Below are 26,849 nucleotides of genomic sequence, written 5' to 3'. Positions count from 1 at the left end.
CAAATGATGCAAATGTAGGCAATGGACATCCTCAAGGAGCTGCACAGAGAGGATGCTGCAGAATGTCCCTGAAGGGGCTGGTGCGGGAGCCAAACCTTTGGCCCAGTGTCCCCCCAAAGTGCCTGAGGAGCTCCTTTGGGAATTCCCACCATCCCATGGCTTCTATGAGTTCCCAAAATTCTTCCCAGACATTGCAGCACCGCAGAATCCTCTAACGGCCCCCTCTCTGTGGCTGGCAGGCACCAGGTGTGTTGGGGCCTGTGGAAGAATGGGGCACTGAGTAACAGCACTTGAGACGAGGGGCCCGGGGTCTTCAAGAATCAGTCTGTGAGTTAGCCATGAGGCAGACAAAGATTTGAGTAATGCTCATCTTGCATCCCATATAGCACGTGGCTGGACATGAACCTGGAGCCCACGAGGCTTATGCTAACATCTAAGAGGTGTGACATTTCACAGGAAAGCGTCATTATGTTCTAAAGTTTCTTCTCATAAATGTATCCTTTTTTTTTTTTTTTTTTTTTTTGCTTTTTTATAACCTCTTAATAAAACCGCTTGTTAGGACCAAGGTAGCTGACTATTTGATGTAAGAACTCTGAATCCTTATTTATGTTATCTCTTCATGCCATTTGCTTACATATTTATTGCCTATCTCATCAGTTACATATACACCCCTTTGACATCTGCCTTCCTGATAGCAATAAAACTTGAAGAATGGGGGAAAGTTTTCTAACTCAGGTTTTAAGCACCTATTTAAGAATTAACCTCTACCTCTCAAGGACAAAGTGAGTGATGTCTTGGGTACTATACTAGGACACAGAGAAATGAAAGATGCTCATGGTCGTTCTCTCTCTTTCCTAAGGATTTATTAGAGGGTAAATCAGAGCCTCACTTCATCCTGGAAGGTGCAAGTAGATTTGACATCCAACAAGGAGAGGCAGGTAAAAACTCAACTTTTCTTCCATCCCTGGATTGAGAGAGGCTGCTCAAAGTCAGCCTCCAGATAGGGAGAGGGGGAGGGGGTGTCCACCCAGAGCCTCAGAATTCTGCCCCAGCTGCTGAGAGGACGAGGCCAGCCTTCTCAGTGCTGCTGTGGATGGACAGCTCACACCCAGTCTTATACCCCGCAAGCCGGCTTAGCAATGGGTATGAGGAATCATTGAAGAAATGGAGAAAATGGATACAAGGTTTAGTCTGAGCACTGAGTAGAGAGAGGCATCAGCTGCTGGGAAGATGGGAAGGAAAGAGACACCAAGAAAGAGTAAGTAAACAATTACTGAGCTTCCGCAAGGGCTGTGCTAGATAGTTTGCATATGCTATTTCCTGTATGCCTTGCAGCATCTCCACTCTATACATGGGGAAATGAAGGGTCCGAGAGGTAAAATAATTTCCTTAATATCACATAAGCAATAGTGACAGAGCTGAGTTTGCATCAGGGCTGTTTGACTCCTTCCCACCCACCAGCCAGCCAGAGGGCAAAGTTGTGGCTAACAGCTTAGCAGCGTGGACAGGGAAGAGGAGGGCCTGCCTTGAAGGAGACCCCTCAGTGGTATCAGGATGGCCAGGAGAAACCCCTGAGCGAGAGCCTAGGAGTGGAGGGGCAGGACTGGATGGGAGGGGAAAGTGGACAAGGAGATGAGAGACAGCAGAATAAGACAGCAACTCTTCTGAGAACAGACTCTATGTCCTTAAAATGCCAGCTTACAAATTATGCCTGTACTTGGACTTCATCTGGTGGAATCATGGTTTCTTGGGCCAAGTTGATGAAAGCCTCCATGACTTGTTTTCGGTGTTGGAGAAAACCCCCACCAGCCACTAATCCTCCTATTAGAGCTTCACCTGACTGGAGAAGGGACCTCTCTGAGGAAGGAGTCTTTGTGGCTTCTGCACCCAGCACAGTGCCTGACATAAAATGACATTCGAATACTTGATTATGTTGAAGATAAAGGAGGGAAGACGCAGGAGAAGGGGATGATGCTCGTGATCAGAGGGCCCGCAGCGACATCCAAGGAGAAAGTCAAGCTGTGTGTCCATCAAGGGGGATGAGGAGAGAACCCCTGTGGGGTCTCCAACACGGGTGAGGGCTGAGCAAATATTAGCAAAGAAAAGCACCAACCTGTTTCCTGAAATCATTAAGAGTACCATTGCCACTGATGCTGGCAACAAAATTCACTGTAACTTTAGCTCCAGACACCTCTGGCAAAATGAGAATCAGAAGGCAAGTTGGCCCACTAGCCCTGATGAAGCCTGGCTGGACCGTTCCTGACCCCTAAACTGCCGTTCACCTCTAACCCCTTCTCTATCGCTTGGAACCACCCAGTCAATCCTTCCCCCAACTCTCCTTTCTCAGACAAAAAAAAAAAAAAAAAAAAAAAATCATTATTCAGAAGAAGGTATGTGGACTCTGGTAGCAAAGACCTGTGAAATGCATGAAGTGGGGCTTCCAGGTGTGCCCTACCCCCCTCTCACGCTTGCCTCATGTCCCCTCACAGGAGACTGTTGGTTCCTGGCAGCGCTGGGCTCCTTGACACAGAACCCCGAGCATCTGCAGAAGATCCTGATGGACCAAAGCTTCGACCACCAGTATGCGGGGATTTTCCGCTTCCGGGTACGGGGCGCTGCTGGGACGCGCTTACACGGGTTTCTCTGTGAGCACACGGAGGGACTCTCGAATATTCCCGGGGTCTGGCAGCGCGAGATGTGGAAGAGACACTTGTGTGTTAGTTACTCCGCGTAGCTCTGAAAAGGAATTTGAGCTCATGATCTGACACCGTGGCAAAGACCACAGTTAAAATGTAGAGAGTCACTGAGCAAGAATCCTGTACATCACTGAGCTTTTCGTCTATGTCTGTTCCTGCGCCTCATATTGTTCATTTGATGACTGTAGCTTTAGAGTAAGTCGTAACATCTGGTAGGATAAGTTCTCCTTCCTTGTTCATTACTCTTTTTTTCTGAAAAATATCTTGGTAATTCTTGCTCATTTATTCTTCAATGAGAATTTGTAAAATAATTTTGTCTAATTAAAAAGAAAAGCCAGTGTAATGAGGAGAGGAGCAGCATTAAAGTTACGTATTAATTTGAAAAAAAAATTATTTTTATTATTTTAAATGTTTTTTTCAGAAACATGGTCTATCTTTCCATTTGTTCAGAACTAGTTTTATGCCCTTCCATAAAATGTTATAGTTATCTTTTTGTATTGTTGCTGCGCCCTTCTTGGTGAATGTATTCTCAGATATTTTATAGTTTAATAGTTTATGTGAATGAGATTTCTCCCCTCATTTCTTAACTAGATGTTGCTGAAAAGAGAAAAGCAACTGCTCATTATATATTAAATATTATGTAGCCACCTTACCAAATTACTTTATTTATTCTATTTTTTCCTTTAGTGAAGAAGTCTGAGTTTTTATAGTTATCTAATATTGTCTGCAAATAAAGATAATGTTGTCTCTTCTTTTAATATTTACAGACCTTATTTTATTCTTTGGCCTTGTCACATTAGTTAGAACCTCACGATTCTGCCTAAGAGTGACAAGAGCAAAATCCTGCCTTCTCTGGATTTTGGTAACAAACTTTTTAGCACACTGTTCATTATACGTTGGATTCAATTTCCTAAAACTTTTATTAGAATTTTTGCATCTAAGTCATATGTAGAATTGGAGTATAGTTTTTTATATTATGTTTGAGTTATGCTAACTCTTTAAAGTGAACCACTGAGCTTTCCATATTTTGATCCGAAATAATTTGAATAATGGTATTAACCATTGGCTATCTGGTTTTTGAAAGCAGATAATAGTTAAAGCATCTGGACCTACCTCCTTTTTAAAAGTGATTTCTTTAACAGGTCCAACATGTCCAATGGCTATTGATCTACTTGAGACTCCTATTTCTTCTGGAGTTAATTCTTGGAGTTTATTTTTTGCCAGGAAAGCCAACTGTTCCTTCTATAGTTCTAAATTTATTGCCAAAAAATTGCTTATATGATTCTCAGAAAATTTATTTAATTTCTTTTAATCTGTGGTTAAATCTACTTTATCAATCTCAATTCTATATTTTTCTTTTTTCCTTTTTTTCTTAACTTAGTTTTTCTTAATCTGACCAGTCTATTGTACTGGTTTTTGAATGAATTAATTAATTTATGGTTTTTACTAGTCTGTCTCGTCTTTCTTTGGGGGTTGTTTTCTATATAATTTCTTTCAACTTATTTTCACTAATTCCTGTTTACTTTCTCTTTGTTAATCTTTTTTTCCTTCTATTTTCTGAAACTTCACACTTAATTCCTAGTCTTTTTTTAATGATAAAAGCTTAGGATTTTAACATTTCCTCTGAGACTTTATTCACATCTGTAGGTTTTGATATAAAATATATTTTATTAATTTGAAAATAATATGTTTCTAGTTTTCATTTTTATAGGGGGTAATCTGTTGGTTGTAGAGTTTTAGATTTATTAAATTATGGTCAGAAAATATAATAAATCTCTTCATTTTGGGAAATTGCTAGATTTTGTTTATGGCCATGTCTACCATAGTTTTTGTAAATGTTTTATGGACATATAAGAAGAATATATATTATTTAAATATTATTTTATGTGTAGAATCAAACTCTCTAATTTGCATATAGTATTATCTGCAATTATCTCTTTTATCATGGCTTAATTTTTGTCTCTGTGATTTGTCATATTCTAAAAGAAGCAATGTCAATTGAAGTTCTTCCCCAAAGTTACAGTTTGGAGGATTCCTCTTATGTTTACAGACGTTGTGGCTTTACACTTTTCCTTCTATATTCTTTGATGTCAAAGTTTATGTTCTTGCTATCTGGTTATTGGAATAAAAGCTTACAAATATCTCTCTGTTATAGGTAATGCTTTGGGCCTTGAATTCCTCTTTATCTGATAATCATTTTCTCCTCCAGCTTCCTATTATTTGCTTATCCTGTTCTATCTTTGCTCATCTCTTCATTATCAATCTCATTGTTACTATTGTTATAAGTATGTTTCTTGTACGAAGCATATTTAAAATTCATTGTTCACCACTGTTTCTTTCACCCTTCATTTTCCCTTGTTTTAAGGCTTTCATTATAATTTCATCCTCATTAAGTAGGAGTAGGTAAGAGTAGTTCCTTGAATAATTTCCTCAGATTACGTGAGTGTTTTTCATTTGCTCTTACTTCAGAATGATATTTTTGTTGGGTTTAGGATTCTTGAATCACATTCCCTTTTCTCAGGGGTCTATGGACCTTATTCCATTGTCTTACAGCTTCTAATGTTGCAGAAGAAAAATCCAATGCTAATCCATGCTTTTGACTCTGTATATAGCATGTTCTTTCAAACTGCAAGTTTATGAGGCTCTCTCTCCCTGGTGTTCAGAAATTTCTCTGGAATATGTTTAGATTATACCTTTTTAAAATTAATCTTGCCTGGAATTCAGTGAGCCTTTCTATTCTGAAGACCTGCCTCCTTTTTCTGCTCAGTTAAATTTCCCTCCTTTATTTCCAAGCATCCTCCTTTATCCTGTTCTCTCTTCCTGAGACCAATTATTTGCATACGAGATCTAACAAGCGCCCAGGTGATGCTGCTGTTGCTGGACCAAGGATCACACTAAAAAATGAGCTAGAGGATGCTGATTTCAGCTGTGTCTGAGATTTGCCTCAGGTGGTTGGGACAACCTGAGGCCAAAGAAGACAAACTCTGTTCTTCTGGGTGTTGAAGAATGTCTCACAGTTCCCTGTAACGAGCTGCAGTGCTGACCTCTGTACATCTCTTCTCATCACTCTGACCTTGGGCACCACTCTCTGGAAAGGGCCCAGTGCCCAGGCAATGTGGACACTTTCCCCAAAACACTCCTGGTTTCCCTTCAATACTCGGGTGTTGGCAAAATGGCACCAACGTGCTTCTTGGAGGGTGCAGACATTATCCAGATGCCAGCCCTCGACACCCACAGAGGTGAACCAGGAAATCCAGGTCTGTGGCTTCGTTCTTAACCACCAGTCAGGCCATTTGCATCCTCTCAGGGAACAATGATCTTACCTGATGTTCTCTTTGTATAGGGAGAACAAGTTTTGTGTGGGAAGATGGGGATGAGAGTGATTTCTAAGGGGGAACCCATGAGAGGAGCTCAGTCAAGCCAGGACTCAATCATTCTTGATGGCCTACTCTGTGCCAGGCACTATCCTGGGTGCTGAACCAAAAGGCTACTGAAAAACAGTTCTTACTTTCAAAACTACGATACCGCTTTTACGATCTCATCTGATCTGAATCACAGCCCTGCGAGGTAGTTCTTACTCCTACCATCATTGGACGGATGAGGAAACTGAGACATGGAGACTTAAGAGACTTACGCAATGTTTGTCGCTCAGGAAACTAAAGGCAAAAGCAGGCCTCAGGCACAGTGCCACCGACTAGACACTGTTTACTACACTTTTCTCTCCCACTAAACCCAAATCCAGATTGGGCTGTCCCTTCAGTACTCCATCTAGGAGCTGGAGTAGCTTTCCTTGGTGCTTTAGCCACATACCATGATCTCCCCCTATAACAGCCCGGGTGGCTCTCAAGGGCAGCCACCTATGTCTGTTACTGCGATAGGCACCTGAATTCACATCCGCTCCGGAAGCAGCCTCAGTGCTCCGGTTCATCAGTGACCATGAAAACATCTTTGCTTTATCTCCACTGACATCTCTGTCTTGCTCTCCATCTCGTCTTTGAAAGTACATCTTTCGTTGATGCAACAGCCCAACACCTGGGACATCCAGATGTGGAAAAGGCCACGTGGATGGCTTCCTGTCACTGCTGAGCCAGGTGATAGATCGTATCCACCTGGCTTTACTGAAAGCACACCTGTCGGAGACCTGCCTTCACCAAGGCTCAGACCTGAAGCTGGAAGCCCTGCTGCTTATCCAGCGCAGGAGGGACCAGTGAAGAAATTCCACAAGGCTGGCTTTGCTATGAATTTTCTTCATTTGGCAATGTCCTGGGTGAACCATTAAGAGTAGAATGCTGAAGATTAAAACAGGCTGTTCTGGAGGGGAACATCTGCTTCATTTGCGCTCTTAGCAGTAGTGGCACCAGCCAGTTTTGTCACTGCTGCTCTGATGGCGGGGCCAGGGAGAAGCTGTAACTGCTCCATCCTCCTGAGCACTTCTCATCATTCGGCCTCCAGGCCTTGGCCCACGCTGTCCGTAGCATCTGGGATGCTTTCCCTATCTCTTCCTCCTCCTGCTTAGACCCTGCCTCCCTCAAGCCTTCGGCTCCCAGCGGGCTCTCCTTCCCCTACGCCAGCATCTGTGTCCACCATCCTCCTCTGTTATTCAGCATCTGCTTCTCCTACTGCCAGTTTGTGCAGAAGCTGTACCTGGAGCATCTCACGTTTGGAACTCACAACGGACTTGCCAAAGTGAGGCCAGAGTTAGTAGCAAAGTCAACCTAAATTCCAAGCCTCCTTCTTTTCTGCTAGTATTTTTCTTGACTGACTTGTTCTATGACTCGTTTTCTCCATCTGCCAGCGGAGATGACATGCCTGTCCCCTTTCTATCAACATAGGATGAGATTTGTTCTGGGTAGGGTTTGTTTTTGCTTTGTGGAGGTCACATGATTATCTTTTGGCATGGGTTGAGGGTCCAGGAGCTCCCTCCTGCCTTGATTCTACTAAGCCATATACTCATCTCTCTTCCAGTTCTGGCAGTGTGGCCAGTGGGTGGAAGTGGTGGTTGATGATCGCCTGCCTGTCATAAACAAGAAGTACCTCTTTGTGCATCCTCTCAGCAACAACCAAGAGTTTTGGCCCTGCCTGCTGGAGAAAGCCTATGCCAAGTAAGAATGGGCTGGCCCCTCAGCCCAGGGCCTTGACGCTGGCCCTGCCTACCCAGCTGTGTGCCCTGATAGATTCCCCCCACCAGTTGGCTCTGAGACTTTTGGCAGCTTGGCTGAATGCAAATGATGCCCCTGGGAGCGTCAGAGCATTTGCCGCCTAGCTGGGCATCCACCATAAGCAATCGCTGTGTGTAAATCAGTGTTAGGGCATTTGGGAGAGACCCAGAGGCACATAGTGAAGGATAGGCAGGGCAGATATATGTGCTGACAATGATTATTGCAAGGGCTGGTATAAGAGCTCAAATAAAATATAACATCACAGTCATAGTCCGTTTAGAGGGCAGAGGAGAGAGAAAGCAGTCTTGACTTTCAGACTCACAGGGAGTCAGGCTGAGGCTATGCAGAGAAGGTGGCGTTGAGTTAGGCCTTGAAGGATGGGTAGACTTTCATCAGGGGGAGAGGAGATATGTGGAGGAGGCATCCCCAACAACAGAAACAATTTGAGCAGAGACCTAAAGGTGGGACAGTTCAAAGCGAGGTTGGGGCAGTGGGGGCCTGGTGTGACTGCTATGGGGTTATATTTATGCAGCAGATGTAGGGCTGGAGTTGTTTATGTATGGTTCAGACACCATGATTCAGGGCTATCTTCTGGTGTTGACGAGCTCAAGGACTTTGAATACCCCAATTCACATGTTTTTCTAGTCTCTTTGGGTTGCTTTGACTCAACGGATATTTACTGATGAGTAACAGATGAGCATTGAACCATTGGTCAGGGACTGTGCTTGGCACTGGCATGGAGATGCTGAGACTGGCTCAAGTAGGTATGTGCAACAGTGTGTGTGTGTGTGTGTGTGTGTGTGAAGTCACTGTTGTAAAGACCCACACAGGTGACCAACAGACACCTCAAAGCTAGAAATCAACACAAGGACAAAAGGACAGAGGACCACAGCTTTCAGGAGAAAATGGGTAGTGGAGAGTGTTACCGAATCAGGCTTCCCAAAGGTCATCATCCTAAGCAACTATTGATTTTACGAATGGGGAATCCAAGACTCCAAACAGTGGTGTGATGGCAGGAGTAGGTATCTAGCCTGAATCCACTGAGGTCGTCAGTCATTTAACTAAAGGACATCATTTAGCAAGACTGAAGACCCTGTGAAGTCCTGTCCTGGGCCCTGAGGGAGAGTGACAGACAGCCCCACAGACGGTCCCAGTCCCTGTCCTTCCGGAGGTCGCCATCTGAACAGCGAGGCATCTCAAAGACATTTTTTTTTTTTTTTTTTTTTGTATTCTTCCTTTGGAGCCAACTTGCAAAAAACTAAAGCGGTTGCTCTTCCAGTGTCAAGAAGAGCTGTTCATTAGCATTTGAGAATGAAGCCCAGATAACAGCCAACGTTGTTGAACCAATCCATATGTTTGGGGAGGTTAATTCACATCTAAGCTCCTTACACAAACACTGCCATTATCTTTTCAGTATGGAGTCAGGCCTCACCACTTCAGGGCCTCATTTTTTTTTTTTTTTTTGCAAAAAAGATGAGGAAGCCCAGCAGTCCATTGGGAGAATTAGAAAGCTTGAGGAATGAAATGATGACTCCGACCCCATTTCGTTAACAGCTGACCTGAGGCAATCACTCAGCTTGAAAAGAAATGGGAAACTGGACCCGGAATCCACATTCCACTGCCTAAAGATATCTAGCAGAGAATAAAATGTTTCAAACTATTAAGCTGTTCAAAAGCTTTTTCCTCTATCCAAAGAAGGAAGTTACAGAATGCAGGAGTGAATCAAATAGAAATTATAGCATATCAGAGCTGGACGAAACCACCGTCCACATCAAACCCTACCTTTTTTGAGATATGAAGAAACTGAGGCTCAGAGAAGTCAAATGACTTGCCCAAGGTCACAGGGTGTTTGAGGCCACGCTGGAATGAGAACTATTCTCCCAAGTCATCCATCATCCCTTTGTACTATCAGTCCTTTGGGGGAAAGATTTATCTTTTTGCTTCTTTGGAACTCAATGTCTGGCTCACAAGGGTGCAGGCAACACCAAGCTAACATGTCAACTCCAAACTTTCAATTATTCCTGTGGCCTGGGCGTCTGGAAATGCACTGCTTATGGCAGTTGGATGTGCGGGGGAAATCATGTTTGTAGATTCCCACCCCATCCCATACCCCCCGAGGTTATAAAATAGAGAGGAGATTGGGATGCAAGATCTGGTAAGTTGTATATCATTTCTTATAGAACCTCTGCAGATAAAAATCGCAGCATTTCAGCATCCTTTCCGACTCTGATTTAGACATCTGAATTCTGCCCTGTTTCATATCATTTCCGGGAAGATAGACATTTCCCCCAAATGAGGCTGAAGCAGAGGATTGAGAACGAGGCTCTTTCAGAATTCCTGGGTCCAGGTGACAAAGCTTAGTGACAGGTGTGGTGAACACAGTTCTGTCTATCATTCCTTCCCTTGCTATCTCCTGTCAGCCAAGGGGGCTAAGAATAGCTGCCATGTTCCTTGAAGCCTCAGCAGGATTTGTGAGCTTGTGTTTGTAAAGCAGGGAGATAGCTCCTTGTCAACGCATGCAGCTGCTGTTGGGACAGGCGTTGTGGGCACTGCAGAGAGACAGTGAGAAACGGCTGCGGAAGACGCCGAGAAGGGGGATGCTGGCCACAGCTCCTGTCCTTTCCATTGGGTGTCTCTGTGGGGACTGCAGAGTGGTGTGGGTGCAGACACCAGGCGAGTCCCATAGACACAGAGGCAGCGGGCCCGAAGCGACGGGATAGAGCCCGACAGCTGCTTTCTTGGAGTGGCTCTGGTCCAGCCCCCTCTTTGAAGCCAGAGAGGGCCCCCAAGAGTTCCACCAGGGCGCTACAGTGTAGGAGGTCATACTGGTGGGCTCAGCAATGGGTTCCAGAACCCCAGTTTTGTGAACTTCTAGTCCCCTCAGCCAAACCCTCTTAATCTTGGGCCAGGAGCCAGAATACCTGTGGGAAATCAAGGGAAGCAGACATTCAGACCCAATTGGGTGTGATCATGGTAAAGGCACGCTTTGTGGTTGACTAAGCAAACAGCCCGGAGATAAGAGTCAGAGAGAGGAAGAGGAAGATGAAACCTAAAACCAGTTTGATGACAGGCTGAGATCAGTCACATGGTGCTTTCTGTAGAATGGCCCTTTTGTTCTGTGTATACTCGGCTTTCTTTAATTAAAGACTTTCTAAACCATCTATGGCATTTGTGCTTGGGAAGGTATCCTGCTTATAGTGGCTGCTTGATATGTATTTGCTGAAGTGAATTTATGTGAATTCTGGGTAATACCCAGGAGGAGAGAATGACAGAGGTGGAAATAGGGTGAGAAGGGAGTATCTGGGGTGGGGGCCCAGAGTGCTCCAGTCAACCTCACAGTTTCCAAGCGAAAGGCTGAGGACCAGGAGGGGAAGAGTCGTCCAAGGTCACGGGCCCCATTGAAAACAGCTGCATGGATGGACCCAGGCCCCTGACCCCTGAGTGACTGCATTACCAGAAAGAAGACCATCCTCAGTGTCCCCACTGCCAATTGCCCTCATCTTTCTTACCTTCAGGAAAGTTGATGGCGCTGGGGTGAAGAATCTGAGAATGGGAATGGGAAATTCTGGATCAAGCTTTTGACAAAGTGAGAACAGAGGCTGTTTGTTTGTGGCCACAGCAGGCATCGGGGTTGTTGACTGTAAAGGCAGGATCGGGGTCTCGTTCGTCTCAAACACTCAGAGCCTAGCAAAGTGCCCTGAACGTAGGATGCACTTACCATGACTGTTAAAATAAATGGGAAGCAGGGGATCCTCATCATACTAATATCTAATATGTACTCACCTGCACACCTAACCTCTATATAATACTGCCACTCATGGGGCTGCCCAGGGAAAAGAAGGGGGTGAGGGTGACACATCACTAGAATCTCCATCCAGGTGAATGGAAGGTAGATGGCTGTGGTGGCGGGGCAGGGGGAGGCGGGCGGTGGCGGGGGAAGCCTGGCTGTCCTCCGCCTGGGAAGTATGCAGAGGTCAGGTGTGCAGCTTCCCTTCCCGAGCCTCTCATGGAAAGCACCACCGGGGTTTTGTTCTAATTTCCTTCTCCCAGGTTTCACGGGTCCTATCTCCACCTGCACTATGGCTACCTCCCCGATGCCCTGGTGGACCTCACAGGAGGGGTGGTCACCAGCATTGACCTGCACTCCTCCACTTCTGACCTGGTAATGATGGTGAAGACAGCTGCCATGGCGGGGTCACTGATGACCTGTGCCACCCCAGCAGGGGTGAGTGGAACGAGAATCCCTTTGCACTGGTTCAAGCCTTTCCTCACAAGGAGTATTTGACCACTGGCCCATTCAGCTAGGGAGGAGAGTAGCCAAGTGGCCATCAGGGAGCTCTGATGCTGTACTTTACCAAGGTTGTCATTTAATGCTCATGACAGCCTTCCCTCTGAGAAAGGGATTGCAGGATTCACTTACAGAGAGGAAATGGGCTCAGAGAAGCCAAGTTAAATGCTCCCCATCACACAGCCAGTAAATGCTGAGCAGGGGTCCAAATGTTGCTGTCTAACTTCAGAGTCTTTGCCTAGCACATCCCCTTGACCAGGAGTGATGGATCCAGAGTGACTAGTGTGTGTGGGAGGAGGGGGTTGCTTCTCCCTGGCTCTAATTCTAAATGCAGCATCCCAAGGGTAGCATGTCCCATTCTGAAAAGCTCAGACAACCCTCTAAATTATTTCAGTGTGAGATAGGCAGCTTCCTATCCCTGAGGACTCTTTCTTCACTCCTGAAATTCCACCCCAGAATTAAGATGCACTTTAAACCCCATTTACTCGCAGCACAGGTATGCCCGGCAGACACATTTAGTGCTGTGTCTCATTGATGACAAGTGATTGGAGGAGCAAGCAATCCAGGTCCTCTGGACTCTGAGGGTTCCATCAGTAATGGGGTGGTCTCTTGAAGTATGAAATGCCTAGGGTCTCAACTCCCCAGCAGCCTTCAAACTCTCCTTTCTAGAGAAGAGTTCCAGAAATATATGCCATTCCAATGTGAGTCAGTGGGATACTTTTCATTCAACCACAGCCTGGCTGCTGATTGAATTGTGCTTTTGTATTTCTTTGAAGAACCTGTGAATGTTTAATGCATGGTCTGCTTTTCTACTTTGAAGCCAACAGGTGAGGCTTTAAGCATGGAGAATGGCTTGGTGAGTCAGCATGCCTACACAGTGACTGGAGCTGAGCAGGTAAGGCTCCCATGAGCTGGGCCCCAGTGTTCATGCTCCTTTAAACAGGAGTCAGAATCACATGCCTTCAGCAAGCCCAGCAAAACTGAAATGAGTATTTATCACCCCCGTCCCCTGGTGGCGTCCATCATGGATAGCCTCGTGCCTTCATCCGTAAGTTCGGGTGCCCAGGATCCTCATCCCCCAGAGACCCACCAGAGATCCCACTTCCCTTGAACTGTGTGTTCCTCAGAAAGTGAGTGCCTAGCTAGACTGGAGGATTAGCCCCAAAAGGAAGCAGAAGGAACTAGCCAATTGACTCTGGGGGAAGTTTTTCCCCGAAAGGGTTTTATTTGTAACATACCATCTAAACTGCTATAACAGAGATACTCCAAAATACAGAACTCAAACAAAATTCAGTTCATTTTTCTCTCAGGTGAGCAGGTGATTTCAGAGCTAATAGGTGGCTCTGCCATCTCCAACGTGAGGCTTCTACCCATGAGCCCAGGGCACCTGCTCCAGGTCTCACCTCCCAGCCAAGGGAAGAGGAAGAGGCGAGGAGACACTATGTCCATACATGGGGCATGCGTCAGGAAAGGCACACGCCACTTCCTCTCAGGTTCTGTTGTTCTGAACCCAAACATGTGGCCACGCTGAGGCCCAAGACAGCCTGGGAAACATACCACCTGGCTGGGCTGCCTTACACCCAGCTAGAACTTTATTTTCATAGAAGGATGGCTACGGAGGGCAGTCTTTCCTTTGATACAAGCACTGACTTTGAGTTGATAAAAATGTATGTACTGGATGCAGTATCATTTGGTCTGGGGGGAAAAAAAACACACTATTAAAGTCCAGCTTCCTCCAGTCGAAAATGAAGATGCCGAGGCCTTAGAAGGGAAGGTCTTTCACAAGGTCACGCAGCTACTTGAAATGCCTGGGCCTAGACACCACGTGTCCTTGGCCCGCATCTGTGCTGGTCACGCAGCCACGCAGGGATAGCACTTCCTGGCCTTGGAATGACTTCCCACAAGCGTTCCCCCATCTCTGTATTTCTCACAACTCTCGAGGTCTGATAATGCCCTCTAGGCCCTGGGAGATGGCATTCCAAACTCCGGGATACATTTTTCGCAGGAGTGTATGGGCCAAGGAATGCAGAGCATCCAGTTCTGTTTCTAGCATGCTGTCTCCTATTTGCCTTCCCTTTCTCCCTATCAATCTGCCTCTCCTGTCCGTTGACCTAAGGCCAGTTGCTCTAGCATTTCATGTTTGGTGAATGTGCTGACCTACAAAATAGGGACAATATCTTCTGTCTCCTGCTTGTCTTCCTAAGGTAATGAGTAACAAAATGCTTCCTCTTTATAGTACCTGGGAGGCAGTAGGCACCTAAAAAATGCTTGTTAGGTCAATGGATGGGTGCACTTTAATGAGTGAATGATGCATTTGTTCTTGGCCTATGAAGACAATATCACTGATCCTTTATGACAGGATGTGTGTGAGGAGCTCAAAAGATATTGCCCACAAGCAAGGAAAAAGTTGTCCTGATAAACCCAGTCACAGCAGCTCCAGACTCCCTTCCTCTACATTCTTCCAAGCCCGTCTCTGAATTCTCAATGGGGACAGCCAATACCATCATCACACCTGGCTGTGTACACTCCCCATAGCTCCCTGTTGCAAATACGGACAAGTCTAGACTGGCAATAGCAAACAGATTTTCTTAAAATGTGTCAACCTTAATCGACTGGCTACGCTACCCGGATTACTGCGTTGACAAGACTTTGTAACTGCTTCTGGGTTTGGAGAAGGAGAACTATGATCAGTAAATGATATCTGTGCTGGGTGTGGAATGCAGGGACTGTGGCACCAGCGTCATGTAGCTGCCTTTCCCGGATAAGGCCCTTTTCATACACTGAGCAGCTTTGTTTCTCTTCTGAACACAGGGGAGAGGAACTTGTGTATACAGAGGTCCAAATGGCCATGGGGTGTGAGTTCCCAAATAAGCGAGCATAGAGCTGGCTGTGACTGCCAGGTGGTAGAGTAGCCATGTAAACGCCAAGGGCCAAGGGAATGGAGGTGAACTCAGGAGCTGGGCTGTGAGCTAACCCTGGGTTTGGGCTCCCGATGACTCCTCTCACAGCCCAATCATTTGCTTCCCACAATACACACTGAGTGGTCAGCACAGGACACCTCCCCTGTGATAGGAGGTTATTAAGACTACGTATCCGGAATGGTCTGTTCTCACCGTTCCTGCCATTCTGTGGCTGTTGACACTTCCCAGCCTGTGTTCTACAGAGCACCAGTCCAATGAGATCCTCAGCAAAGCTCACCATGTCCCCTATTTGGAGATTCATAGTAGACATTTACATTTTAAAGGCTCTGAGAAAGCCTGTATTAATGACACAGATGCAGTTTGGTTGTAATCTACCATTAGCCATGAAATGATTTTTTTTCTAAAAATAACTATTAAGAGCCTATGTAACTAGCATTCATGAGAATATATTTAAGGAAATAGTATCCTAGGATAGATAACCAGGATTACTTCTTGCCCAATCCTCTCTGACAGAGCTGACCAGGGTCAGTGGTACAGTTGCGTAGCCAGGAGAGTAAAGCGAGTGAGCTAGCCTATTCTAAAATACAGCCGTGACCTTGGCCTCCGTGCCACCTGGTATTGGCCCTTGCGATCATCACTAGGGCACTGCCGAAAAGGAGTGACATCGTCAGAGGAGGGCCTAAGAACTTGACTTGGCTAAGGATTTCTCCTCCAGAAAGAAGAGGTTATAACTGTCAGCATGTGCTAAGATTAAACCAGCCCATAAATGCAGCGTGCTTTTTAATCTGCTCGTCCTCCCTCTGGCTGGGACACAGACAGGAAGATAAATGAAATTGGCATTTTTTATTATGTACCTAGCTTGGTCCGTGACTCCCCTGGGCAAGGGGGTGAGTGTTTATCTGCATGCCTCATTTAGCCCTCCTCCAGCCCCCTCCAATCACTGGCCACTGTTCTAGCCTGTGCCCCGCTGAGCCCCTGACTGTTCCTTAGGCACCGAAGGGGGCTCATTAAGCTCTTTGGGCCACGAGGCAACCATTTCTCACATCCTGCTCCATGGGCCCCTCCAGGTGCTGGCAGTTAATAGTGCACTGTATGCAAGGCCTGACTGCCTGAGTGTGGGGGAGACAGGGGCAGGAAATCTGGGTTTGTGCCAGGAGCACCCCCGGTCTGTGTGGCATTAAAAGCCAGAGCCCCTTCCACTGCAGTGCCAGCCAAAGACAGAAGCAGACAAGAAAAAGCCATAGAAGAGAAACTTACGCAAGCCGGGTTCTTGGGCCCCTGTCGGAAGGCACTGTTCTTTCACGGCAATGCCCCATCGGTGATTACATGGGCCTTGGCCAGGTGGCCCAAGGGGTTATACACGAGGTCAGGATCATAGCCGCATCTGAGAATGGTCTGGGCACTGGAACAACTGTATGATTTATTCACCTCTAATTCCAAAATTAAGAGCCTGGGCTGGAGACTGACAGGGGCTGGGGCCAGAATTCTGCCTCTGCCGCTTACTCTGTGGCCTTGCAAAAGTTGCGTAACCTCTCTGATGCTCCATTTCCTCCTCTGCAAGAGCAAGGATGATGTAAAGACGTACCTCGGAGGACTGAAGGATGTAAGGCACGTTAGGCACCGGGCTGGTGCCTGGCTCCGAGCCCTGCCTCCACACGAGGGTTCTTTTCCAGGTGGGAATATTCCACTTGGCTGCCTCTGACCTAGAGTCAGTGAACAAGTTCATCCCCTCCCTCACCCTCCAGGCTTCTGCGTCCGCAGACAACATTAGCACAGATCGATATCACAGCTACAACTCAATCATACTTTAATTTCTCTCTCCAGGCTGAGGGCTCCTGGGTCAGGCACTGTAGGTTTAGGAGTGGCTGCTGTTCCATTGTAATTTTTCAGCAGTCCTGCCCTCTGGCCTCAGCGGTCTGAAGGAGCAAATGTGCCAACCTGCTGTTCTGGGAAAGCGATGATGGGGTCCCTGGGGAAAAAGAAATTCCAGGCCATCGTGGCGCCCTGCTCCTCAGCAGAGGCAGGGGAGCAGGATGAGGTGGGCTAGCCTCCGGTATCACGATTCCCCGGTTGTAATTGTTGCTTGACCCCGCCTCCTTACTCGGGAGGGCACTGTGGAGACTCCCACACAGCTGCCAACAGGCAGCTGGCAGGGAAGTGGCCATGTCTGTGGAATAGAGATGCCGGCTGTGACAGGGCTTTGGAGGTGGCTGGGGACCCATGAAGTTCTCCCCTCTGCAGTCTGAGAGCAGCATCCTGTGCTGTTTATCTGCTATTAAATCTCAGCTCGCCCAAATTCTGGGATGCAGCCGTATGGGATGATGAAGTTGCACCTGTCCTGTGCGGCACTGAGCAGAAAGGGGCCATTTTCTCCTCTATCTCATTTCAACGCCATGCAGGCAGCAGACATTGATTTTTTTTCCCTTTCAATTTTTTTCTGGCTTCAGCCAAATGAGGTCAGAAGTTAAATTAGTCCTTGGAGGGAAAAAGCAGCTGCATTCATATCCCCTCTTTCTGCTGACTTTTGCTGGAGTGCACCCACAGTTTCTTTTCCGTTCTTAACAGGTTCAGTACAGGAGGGGCTGGGAAGATCTTATCCGCCTGTGGAACCCTTGGGGCAACACCGAGTGGCGAGGGCGCTGGAGGGACGGGTATGGCTCCTGAAAACCCCTGTACCCATCACTGAGACCCAGTGTGCAGGGGCCGCTCTGCCCCAGGAAGGCGGGATCTGTCTCACCTGCTGTGGATCTCACTGCAAGCTTTTCCACTTCACACCTGTATATGGCTGTCGGTCCATCTCACGCTCCCATGATGCCATTCATCTATTAGACGCCAACCGTGTACTCTCTGTACTAAGTACACTGGGTTAGGCGGGTGCTTGTGGCATATCTACAGATGACAAGGCCCTAGTGTCTGTCCTTCAGAATGTCACAGCAGAGCTGTGGACCCACATATCCAGAATTATTTTTTAAAAAAGTAGGGGAGTGGGCAAGGCAAGAACCAAGTTCTACCTGTCAGAGAGCTGGAGAGAAGGTGCCTCATCTCATAAACAGGTTCTGTGGGATTCTGTTCCTGATGACACCATGTCCTCAGGATGGAAAAGACTTCATTTTGGGGGAAGTTAGGGGAACCAAGGAAAATATCTAGATGATATTTTTATTCAGTCCAGCTGGGTCGTCATCCTGCCCTACTGATCTGGCCTCTCACATGTGACCGATGCCAGGATTAGCACCTTGTTCAGAGTAGGAGCGAATGGAGGTAAGGGGGTCTCAGATGCTCCTGTTGGCCATGTCCCTGGCAATTGCTCTCTGACCCAGCTGACCAGTGGGGACCTGACTATGTGGTCAGAGGTTCCCAGGGAGACGGGCTGGCATTTCCCAGCTGCCCAGAGAACTTGTCCCTGGTCCTGCCCCCTTGCTGAGAGTGAGATGGTGGTTCTGGGAGGGACAGAGAGACAGTCACAGGTTATTTGCTCCTCTGGACAGCTAGTGGGGCCCAGTCCCGTGGCATTCCTCTGAGGACCTGTGTGACTCCATAAGAACAGTGGTGACCACAGCAGCATTGCTGGGCATGGGGTCAGGGGAGCTAGAATATGTGAGGAGAAGGTGGGAGTAGGATAGGGAACATGATCTAAAAGGAAATACAAAGCATTCAGACATCCGGGAGGACAGGACCCGACGAGCGGTGAAAAGCAGCACCCAGGATGTGGCCCAGTGGCCCAGACTAGGCTGTGGCAGGGACCGCTCTGATCCTCCGCGAGCCCCGACAGCTGATGTGAGCCTGACCCATGAGCGCTCAGCAAATAGGAGATGGAACTACAATTAGGGTGGAGGGTAGGAAGGCGAGGAAGGAAACAAAAAAGTGAATTCATAGCAAAAAACCTGACGTGACCACAGATGCACCCTGGATGACTAGGCCGCTGAATCCCCTCCACAGGAAGGGAAAGAAGTTGCAAAACTGGGAACCACTGAAGAACATTTTCACTTAGTCACCCTGTCTCCTCTTCTCTCACTTCATTCTTCTCCTTCCCAGGGGTACCCTTTGCTCCCTCCACTGTAAATCTTAACAACTTCTGGTCTTTTCCAGTGCTCCTTCCCAATCATTACCTCAAGCTGCCAGATATAGCCCGGGGGTGATATGATTAGCTAGAATCCCTGGCTCGGGGCTGGCTATTGGGTATAGGACCAGAGGAGGGGCAATGTCAATGACACATTCCCCCTGGGGTAGAAGACCAGGGTATCGATTCATGTGAGTTGATGTTTTGCCCAGTCTCTCATGCTAAATATCAGATGACCCGTAAAGGCAGGATGTGACGCTAGAGATCAGAAAAGAGAAGCCCCAATGGGCTAGCATGTTCAGTGAAAGCTTTGTGGATGGGGAATGAACTTGAGTTTGGCCTCCAAAAAAAGGAGGAGTCACTTCGGAAGAGATCATCACGTAGGTGGGGAAGCGAAGGCCGCCGTGCTGAGCTAGGAACGTTTATAATGTGTTCAGGGCCAACAAGCAGGCCTGAGGCAAAGGAACTGAGGAGCTGGGGCTGAGCCCAATGCCAGCTTGCAAGCCTGGATTTTCACCCTATGGGCCTGGGGGTTCACGAAGACCTCTGAGCAGGGCAGAGATGTACGCGCAGCAGGGACCAGGGAGACGAATATGGCAGCACCTGCACTGCGGGAGCAGGTCTTTCGGCCGAGCACTAAGATTCACCATTTTCCACCAGAAACCAGGCTAGGAGAAAGCCACAGAGCCACATAATCACTGTCTCCATGCAGGTGGTCGATTTCCTCCCTACTTATTAAAGAATGGGGATGGAAGGAGAGAGCCGGATGGTCTAATCTTAGGCATAATTGAAATTTCAGTCGCACACACTTAAAGGCAAACTTGCATGAATCGATAGCGTATTGATTTACACTACATTTATTTTCCCTTACACACTGCAGAAAATGTAATTATCACTTAATTATAAAATTGCCATTTTACAACAGTACATCTGACTGGCTCAGCCTGCAGCCAAGAGCCTGAGGGGTGGTTCCTGCCTGGCTCTCCCGGCACAGACGTTGACCCGGGCTCTCTACGTAAGCCACTGGCAAAGAGAGATCTCATTACACTTCTGTGCCTCTGGGGCTGTTGCCTCTGAGCACGCCTCCACTTTTAGCAGCAGGCTGTGAGGGTCTCCTCCTTCACCACAGACCCTAGCACTAGCTTCTGGAACACATTACCCCCAACGAAGTGCACAATTTTAATTATTAGTTAAGCAAGCAAAAGTTCACTGCATGCCTGCTATGTGCCGAGGCATTGTGTTAAGCCCCTGTGATGATATCATTATCATCGTGAGCAAGGTTCATCGATCTCACGGAACTTGGAGTCTAGTGAGAGACAGCAAAAAATGGACAAGCACCAGTAACACCGGGTACCAAGTGCTGAGACAGGAGTGGCATAGGGTGCCGGGGCTCAAAGGAGGGTCGCTGACTCTGGAGGCGAGGTGGGAGTGTCAGAGGAGGACGAAGTTTCCTAGCAGAAACGCCTGTTAGGAGGAAAGACAGTGAAAGTTATCGAGTTACAAGACGGAAAGGAGGAAAAGGATTCCAGGCAGAGGGAGCATCACGGTGAAGGCCGAGAGGTGGTAGGGAGAGGGGAGGGGCAGGTGTTTTTAAGAAAACGAATACTCATTATTGCTGGAGCGTAGAATTCAAGGGTGGGTGTGGGGTGAGGACACAGGGAATTGCTCAGGTAAAGCTGGAGAGGTAGGCAGAGGCCACGGCTCTGTTTCAAGAGTTTGCACTTCATCCTGAGAGTCAAAGGGGACCATTCATGGGTTTTAAGCAGGGAATGCCAGAATCAGATTTCTGTTGTAGGAAAATCATTTTAATGGCAGCGTGAAGAATGGGTGGGAAAGCAGGCAGGGCTGAGTTCGGGGAGATCAGTCAGAAGTCCACGAGAGAGATGGGAGATTCTGAACTAGGAAAACAGCAGTAAGGACGGAAATATGCAGGTGGCTTTGAGGGGAGTTTAGGAGGTGGAATCATTGATATTTGGTGATTGTTTTGCCATGGGGGTGTGTGAGAGAGAGACTCTCATGTTCTCGCTCGGGCAACAGGAGGAGCGAGAGAATGAACACAGATTGAGATGGGTTGATTTATGGTCACTGGGCCTCTGGTGGAGATGTAGGATGGACCACAGCACGCATCCAAAGCTCAGGAAAGAGAAACAGGCTTGGCATAGCCTGGAAGCCACTGGCATGTAGAGAATGACTGAATCCTGTTACTAGGTAGAATGGCGCTTTCTACTTGGACCTAGGAACTAATGGAGGCCTGAGTGAAAGGCCCCTCCTGGGCCACATGTGGTTGAGATAAAAGACTCTGGAGATCTCATGCTATGGTCTGTCTGTCCACACTTAGGTCTTCAGAGTGGCAGGAAACTCACGACAAACGGAAAAGCCAGCTGTATGAAAATAAGGACGATGGCGAATTTTGGTATTTACCCTTCTTTTAAAATTGTATTTTAAATCTTTAACTATTGCCCAAATCCTCAATCCCTACCCCTTTCCCTAAACTTTTGTGAGACTAGTGATTAGCTTTGCAGAGACTAGGACTAACTTCCGGAATACATTACCCCAACGAAGTCCTATATAGAAGGAGACTTTTCTTTCTGCCAAGATGCAAAAGCTTTGAACTGGAAATTACCTGTGTGCCCTCTCTTTCTGTGAAGATTTCAGCTCTGAAATATTTGAACTTCCAGAAAATGATAATGGTAAACGGGGATATTGGCACCAAAGCTTTGAAACCAACAGTTTCCTGGGAACTAGGATGTGTGATCATCATGCCTGTATCTCCCGGGCTTCTTTGTGGGCCCTGGAGCTCCACAGTGTACCTCTGGCATGAATTCCAAAAGAGCATCTCAGCTCAGTGTTCATATTCCAGCCCTGATTCTAGAGTTCTAGGTGAGACATTAGTGTCATTGCCCAGCAGCTATGTAGGACTAGATGTTTTGAAAACACATTTCTGACCATATGCTCACATCTTAAAGGATATGATGGACATTTTTCTGAGGGGTTGACTGCTTTACTTAATGACATATTTAAATAAAACTTAGCATGTGGGAAAAGGAGCTTGGGTCTAAGTAATTAAGAATCAGAGGGACAAATGCAAATTAGAAGGAAAAATATTTCCCGAATCTCCACTTTAATCACAGCATGAGGTGGGATTTTACGTGTGTTGAATGCATTTTATTCTAATAAAGACCTCATCCTGCTGGCCATGGGAAGGCTCACAGTTTGATCAGTGGTTTGAGGAAATGAAAGTTAATAATAAAGCCCTTGCCAGTTGACATGTGAACCCAGAATTTGACTCTGCCCTTGATGGCAGATGACCCTTGGGTAGGATAGTGGTAAGTTAATGGATACTGTAGCTGACAGGCAAAAGTACAGTAAAGTGATGGGAAACCGCCCCCTACCCAAGGGAAAATAACTGTGGTCATTAAGTGATGTGTATCTATTTTTAACAGGATGTCATGTCATGATTTCCAAGAGAATTTCTCCTGCTTGTATATATGTAACCGATTTCCAATCAACCTGGACCACAAAAACAGGCTCCATGAAAGATGGTCCCAAATGATGTTTAAGAACCGCGTGATTCCAGGAAACACTGCAGGTAGTTATGACATTGGTAATTATTTTGCCAAACAGGAAGCTGCCAGCCCTAGCCCTGTCCTGGCTTCAGGTCTCAGTGGCCCTTGATCCTGGGCCATCAGCCCAAAGTTGTAAGGAGAGGAATTTTTCAACCTAAAGGGACAGCTGTAGTTCTCCAGTGGAAATGGTTGCTGGCGGGGGGTGGCAGGAGAATCTCAAATGTGCGTCCCCTGTCTTTTCTTGCCCTCCCACTGTCCTTCTGCTAAACTCGACGCAGCTCCCAGGAGTAGAACAGGCTCACTGCTCTCCAGTAGTTAACTGGGGGTAGAAAGAACACTGAGCAAGAGTCAGGGTCTGGGTTAACGCTCGTCCTTGCCCATACTGGCTTCGTGACTCTGGGAACATAGCTGGTCTCTGTCCTCAGCCTCCCCACCTAGAAACACTGTGATTAGTAATCCCTGTCTACCCCTGGAAGCCACAAGCACCACCCAGCAGGAAGGGAGAATTTGTCTGCCCCCTTGTTTGGTGTGTCCTGAAACGGTGTGCTGAGACAGAGGCAGGTTCTCGGAATCCGTCTTCGGGGAACCCCTGAAATGGATCTGGTTGGTTGTGATCTTAGGAGAGCCACACATTCTCACCGCATCTCATGCTCTCTATTTGTGGCATGTGTGAGTGAAATAGCTCTCTGTGAAGATGAGCCTGAGGGTGCTTACACATCTTTGATAGGAGAGGCTGTGTAAACAACATGTGTATGTGTATGTGCTTGTGTGTGCGTGTGCGTGTGTGTGTGTGTGTGTGTGTTTGCACCCAGACATGTTCATTCCCTCTTCCTATCTAGGATAGTTTGTTTAAATGACCCTATCTTCCAGGGTGTCCTTTTTTTTTTAACCTCCTGTTCATTCTGCTGGTCAGAGAACCTTGTCACCAGGAGGCCATGGTCAGACTCTAAGAAACTTCTGAGTCACTCAAGTTTGCTGATTCACCTTCCTGAACTGTACTTGTCCTGCTGTGGGGCCACAGGCCTCTTCTCTGGTTATAGTGCATGTCAACGGACTAACCTAAATTATATGTTGGGGCCATTTTTAGTAATTCCTTACAAGGAAGAGAAGGAAGCCAGCACACAAGCACGTGCTAGGTGCTGCTAATTCACTAATTCACTTAATGTATCGTTTTGTTCGACCCTCACGAAAGCCTGTGACAGTGATAACCTTCTGCCTCCCCATCCCCCTTTCACAGTTTTCCAATTGTGCCCTAAACCTTCTGATGTGTATTAATTCATCTCTATCTTGACTTCGTTTCTTCATGCATCTGAACCTAACGGTTTTCACATTTGTTCTCTGTCTGGCTCTGGCTTTGATGCACATGCTTGGATGGTGGAGTATGACGAACCACCATCTCTCTGCCTATTTTCCTATCTCCATTGGTGTTTGGGGAATTGACATCTTTGCAAGGCTCTGATGTTATTACCAATACATAAGCTCATGCATACCTGAGGACTCTGAAACTCCACTTACTACTATAAAAATAGTATTCGACTTTACAGTTTAAGAACTGTTTTCACCAAGTGGGGAGTATGCCCTCCTCCTTGTTTTTAAAAGGAAGAGACTGAGGCTTACAAAATAAAGATGCTTGTTCCACAGCTAGTAACTGTGGGGACTGAGACTCAGGCCTTTGGTCTCCAAATCCAGTTTCTAGCCCGAGCCACCAGGGGTCTCTGAGCTGAACATGGCCCCATCCAGGAGTCTCAGGAGCTGAGTGGAGCTCTAGTGACAGGTCTTTCTCTTGCAGAAGGACTTCAGAAGGACACACAGTACATCTTCTCTGTGCCAGAGAGCCTGGAAGGCAACAATGTCATCGTGTCCTTCAATGTTATGCCACAAAATTTAAAGGCAGAAAATGAGAAATTTCCACTAAACTTCCACGTGTTCAAGGTAAGAGAGCCTGCTTCGGGGCTTGCCCGTTCAGGACATTTGCGTATAACTTGCGGGGAAGAACTGCCAAGCAGGCGGGAAGAATTCATTAAACCACAGCCTTGGAGATAAAACCCAGAAGGGCTATAGAGTTTATCTGGTCCAGCTCTGTAAATTTGCAGGAAAATCTGAGACAGAGGAGATTAGACTCGACCAAGTTACAATGCAACACGCCTCCCGCCTGTGTCACTTGTCAGCACGTCCTGGTATGCTGCAGGCTCGAATAACTCAGTGCTTGAAACAGTCTCATCCAAGGCTAGTTGTCGTAACAATACAGAGATTCCTTGGACCACCCCAAACCTTCCGAATCTGAATTTCTGTAGACAAACTCTGAAAATCTGCATTGTAGTCAGCTCCCCAGGTGATTCCTATAAACGTGAAAGTTTGAGAATGATTGTCTAAAACTTTGGAGAAGTTTGAGAAAAAAATAATTCTGGATATAGAGCTAGGAAGTATCTTTTCTCTTGTTTAGACTAAAGTCCAATCATCGCTCTGTGGTTGGCTTGCAAACATCTGCTTGGCTGCTCATCTCAGGCCAAGTTTTCCTCTCCACCTAGCCTCCCCTCCTCTTCATGGCATTCCCAAAGCCAGCTTTTCAGCTCCTGAGGGGTCATTCCCCATCCACAAGCCTGCACACACCCTAACTGTGAGTAGGTAATTGGGGAATTTATTTTTGAAAATATCGTTTAAAAGAAAAGTGTTACAAAAGAAAACTGATGTCTCTGCTCCTTTCTCCTTCCCCAAATAATTTAACGCATCTCAAAGATAAGTGGTTGGTTCTTGAATCACATACCCCCCACAGTCTCTCTGCACTCACTTGTATAACTAGGATCATGCAATTATGAAATGCTGGGATCACTTCTCCTCGTATTAGACTTGAAGAAATGGAGACTCAGTAAAGTGAGGTGATGTAGTCAGAGTTCATGGCAGAGTTGGAGACTGAGCACCAGAGTCACCCAAGCCTGCAGTCAGATATACCCATCACCTCTATGGCTGGAGCTCTGATAACAGCATCTCTAGGATAACCTCAGTTTCTGCCCACTGAGGCTAAGGCAGTGTTTACACATGGATCTTAGCCCATTTACAGATAGCCGGGGCTCCTGCGTACTTCGCTCTCACAGCAGAACAGTTCTGTGTGCTGGCTGTAGTTCACTCTTCTAAGAAGGCCTCATGATGATATAGTATTTCAGAGTGCCGAGCATGTTCACATTCGTTTTCTCAAAAACCTTAGTATCTCCACTGTTATGGATATGGAAGCCAAAGCTCAAAGAGCAAGAATGACCTGCCCAAGGCACAGCTGGGAGGTGATGGGGCAGGGCTTGATGCTGGAAGGTCCCAGGTTCAGGGCTCTCAGCAGGGCTTAGGCATTTGCCTTTCTGGGGATGCTCACAAGTCAAAGAAACACACATGATTCTGGCTGTAGAAGCAGGAGAGCCCTTTGTGTTCTGCCCACTCTGAGCATAATTTCACTTCCTAATTGCATAAAATCAATGGAAAAGAAATTGTTGGGATTTAGCACAATATTTCTGAGATGCCTCAACCCTGCTAAGACTATCAAAGATCATCTCCTAAGGATGCAATAATGGACAGTTGTTATTTTCATCACCGCAATGCACTTGAACATCCTTTCCGCATGGTGGAGGAACCTCAGTGGAAGGGAGGATCCAGTCTCCCACTGCAGCAAAGAGGCCAAATATTCCTTCTCCCTCATTCTCAAATGCAAAGAGGAAGATTTGTGACCCAGGTTTGTCCAATTAGATGCCCCATCATGCCCCTCTGTTACACGTACACACTCTTGGTTCCTCTTGGCTTTAGCTCTTGAGGAAGTAACTAAAAGAGATAGGACTGCCAAACGGTTATTTGCAACAAATCTTTGGGCCTGGCAGCAGCAATGGGTACAGACCCTGTGGTGATGTCCAGCTGTGTAGCCATCTCATCTAGTTTCTGCCCATTTTCTAAGCTGCATTCTCCAGAAGTTCCATTAATTCTATGAGCTAGCCTTCCCATAAGTGACTTTCTGCTCAGCCTACTCTACGTTCGTTCCCATTGCTTTCAGCCAAGAATCCCAACTGATTCAGGTGCTTTCTAAGAAGACCCTCATCCCCAGATTCCCCCCCCCCCCTAGTTCTCACCTCTGAGAAGAACAAAAAAGAAGAGCATTGAGACGTGTTGAGAAGGAATTGAGATATCT

General features: G+C 46.8%; 1 protein-coding gene across 1 annotated transcript in view; it reads left to right on the top strand.

Annotated features, from left to right (window-relative positions):
• The window catches only part of CAPN13 (calpain 13), a 78,551-nt gene that overhangs the window by 28,498 nt on the left and 23,204 nt on the right, over positions 1-26,849 (top strand). Inside the window, exons 3-11 of the mRNA XM_016136025.2 lie at positions 860-938; positions 2,490-2,605; positions 7,662-7,798; positions 11,906-12,080; positions 12,964-13,038; positions 17,630-17,715; positions 21,460-21,534; positions 22,565-22,710; positions 24,477-24,619. Coding sequence (XP_015991511.2) covers positions 860-938; positions 2,490-2,605; positions 7,662-7,798; positions 11,906-12,080; positions 12,964-13,038; positions 17,630-17,715; positions 21,460-21,534; positions 22,565-22,710; positions 24,477-24,619 — 1,032 coding nt within the window. The remainder of the gene's footprint in view (positions 1-859; positions 939-2,489; positions 2,606-7,661; positions 7,799-11,905; positions 12,081-12,963; positions 13,039-17,629; positions 17,716-21,459; positions 21,535-22,564; positions 22,711-24,476; positions 24,620-26,849) is intronic.

Source organism: Rousettus aegyptiacus, unplaced genomic scaffold (assembly GCF_014176215.1).
Source record: "Rousettus aegyptiacus isolate mRouAeg1 unplaced genomic scaffold, mRouAeg1.p scaffold_m13_p_7, whole genome shotgun sequence".
In the NCBI taxonomy this organism is placed as follows: Eukaryota; Metazoa; Chordata; class Mammalia; order Chiroptera; family Pteropodidae; genus Rousettus; species Rousettus aegyptiacus.
The sequence above is the reverse complement of the archived record's forward strand: the minus strand, read 5'-3'. Positions and strand labels throughout refer to the sequence as shown.